Below are 2418 nucleotides of genomic sequence, written 5' to 3'. Positions count from 1 at the left end.
TGGAGGAAAGCCTCAGGGCACTTGTCAACCAGGGGGTGGGTCAAGGCAGGCAGGGGAACGCTCCACAGCCTATCCCTCAGCCTCATGTGTCCCATCTCCATCAAGCCTCCTCTCGGCCTCAACATCAAGCATCCCGTCGCTCTCAGCCTAATCAGTCCCCTAACCCCAGCGGGAGATAGGGCAGCACAGCCGACCAAGAGATGCTAGAGAGATAATCAATGACCGAAGGCTGAGGGATGGAACTCTAGATGCCCGGGAGATAATCAACTCTAGGAGGGAGAACTCCAAGGAAGATAATGAGCCCCCCAGAGAGGTCGAACTATAGTTTACTCTCGGCATGGATCAACAAGGTACCGAGATAGCATGATCCACTCAGCTACCTCCAGACCAAGGGGGAGACCCACTCAGCCCGCTCGTTCAGCATGCAAAAGTCCCAATCGTCCTTCTCCCCGCAGGCCAGGAGACTCGGGATTGTCAAGGACATCACCCCCTTCATCCATGAGATAATGAATACCCCTATTCCTCCTAAGGTTAAAATCCCTACGTTAGACCCTTATGAGGGAAAGACAGACCCAACAGACCATCTGAACGCTTACAAAGCACAGATGGGAGTTCAAATCGGGTGTGAAGCCTCATGGTGTAGGTTCTTCCCTACCACTCTCAAAGGCATAGCTCAGACATGGTTCAACAACCTTACCCCAGGGAGCATAAGAACGTTTGACATGCTAGCTACTCAATTAAAAAAGCACTTCATCGGTGAGAGTAGGCAAACAAAGATCAACGTTCATCTAATGACGGTGAAGCAAGGGGGAATGAAAGTCTTAAGGAATACATCAAGAGGTTCAACACCGAGTCTCAGCGCATCCCCGACCTCCAAGACAATGTTGCTTTTACAGCCCTTCTCTTCGGGCTCAAGTCTAATAAGATGAAGTTTGAACTTGTCCATGACAAGGTGAGTACCTTCTCTGAATCCATGGAAAGAGCTGAAAGGATCATTGAATCTAGTGAGGTGTGCAAGGCACCCGTGGCAAACAACAAGGGGAAGAGGAAGCAAGAAGATAATTATCATGAGAACAGGAATAGAAGGTCGAGGAGGGCTGAGAGTGATGATGAAGGATTGAAGTACAATGTTGATAGGTATGAGATTTATTTGGACATAAGGCACAAGGCTATTCTTCTTAAGACTAACCCCATGAACACGCCAATTGAGCAGAGGAACAGGAAGCTTTGGTGTGAATACCATAAAGAGTGCGGTCACACCACCCGGAACTGCAAAGACCTTAAGAGAGCCCTTGATAAGCTAGATGAGGAAGGAAAGCTTAACAGATATCTCAAGTCCCCCCCCCCCCGAAGGATAAGCAAAGAAGCAAAGCTTCCAAGGAAGTGCAAGAAGCCCACAGCTCAGCTGACACTAATATGAGCATCAATGTCTTAGCCGGAGGATTTGCCTCCGGGGGGTTGTCTAAAAGGGCACGCAAGGGTCACTTGCGGTCGCTCGAAGAGCCCATCTATGATATCGGCACTCCCTCATCCACCCCAAAGGACCCCCTCATGGTATTTGGGGATGATAAAGGAAAAAAGATTCAAAGGCCTCATGATGACCCCCTGGTGATTCATATGAAGGTGGCCAATGCTAAGGTGAAGAAGATCTTGGTGGATAGCGGAAGTTCAGCGGACATTATCACATGGAAGTGCATTGAACAGATGCGTTTTGGCAAAGGAGACCTCACACCCCTAGAGAAACCCTTAGTTGGTTTTGGGGGAAACATGTGTATCCCTTAGGAACGATCAAGCTGCCTGTTCGTTTGGGGGAAAAGAAGAAGGGGAGGAGCTTAGTACACACGTTCTTAGTGGTGGATACCCCTCTTCCATACAACATGATTATTGGCCGACCCCTTCTTAACAGGGTCAAGGCCGCCATATCAACCTATCACTTGCTCCTTCAATTCGAGACCGATGATGGATCGGTGGGCAAGATATTTTGAGATCAGTTTGAAGAAAGAAAATGCTATGTAGATAGCTTGAATTCACCTGAGAGCTCCGTCAATCAAGAAGACAAGGGGGCCAAGAGGAAAGCGATGGATATTGATGAACCCCAGCTCCCGGTCATGAACATCTACATGGCCGAGAATCCTAAGAAATACGGTAGGCCTAGGCCTATTGAGGAGGATGAGAGCATACCCTTAGGTGATGACCCTGCTCGGACCGTGAGAGTAGGAAAGACCTTGGACCCTCAGCTCAAGGAAGAAATTATTCAAGTACTTAGAGAATTCAAAGACATCTTCGCTTTTATAGCAGATGAAATGTCGGGCATTGACCCCGAGGTGATGACCCATGAGCTAAACATCAAGGAGGGCTACAAGCCCGTCAAGCAGAAACTCCGACATGCTGGGCCGGAGAGAAACAAAGTTGCAGCCG

General features: G+C 48.8%; 1 protein-coding gene across 1 annotated transcript; it reads left to right on the top strand.

Moving 5' to 3' along the window:
- The first annotated feature begins 506 nt into the window (after nt 1-506).
- On the top strand, nt 507-1420 carry LOC110718339. The gene is made up of 2 exons (XM_021897170.1): nt 507-756; nt 804-1420. The coding sequence occupies exons 1-2, from the start codon at nt 507-509 to the stop codon at nt 1418-1420; spliced, it is 867 nt and encodes a 288-aa protein (XP_021752862.1).
- Nucleotides 1421-2418: the final 998 nt, after the last annotated feature.

This window comes from Chenopodium quinoa, unplaced genomic scaffold (genome assembly GCF_001683475.1).
Source record: "Chenopodium quinoa cultivar QQ74 unplaced genomic scaffold, ASM168347v1, whole genome shotgun sequence".
Classification (NCBI taxonomy): domain Eukaryota; kingdom Viridiplantae; phylum Streptophyta; class Magnoliopsida; order Caryophyllales; family Amaranthaceae; genus Chenopodium; species Chenopodium quinoa.
Note: the sequence above shows the minus strand (reverse complement) of the source record. Positions and strands in the feature narration are given on the sequence as shown.

Excerpts from the sequence above, each read along its gene's own strand:
- LOC110718339 (XM_021897170.1), top strand. The coding sequence starts at position 507 with ATGAATACCCCTATTCCTCCTAAGGTTAAAATCCCTACGTTAGACCCT. Across the intron at positions 757-803 it reads ATTAAAAAAGCACTTCATCG|CAAGGGGGAATGAAAGTCTT; the intron begins GTGAGAGTAGGC and ends ATGACGGTGAAG.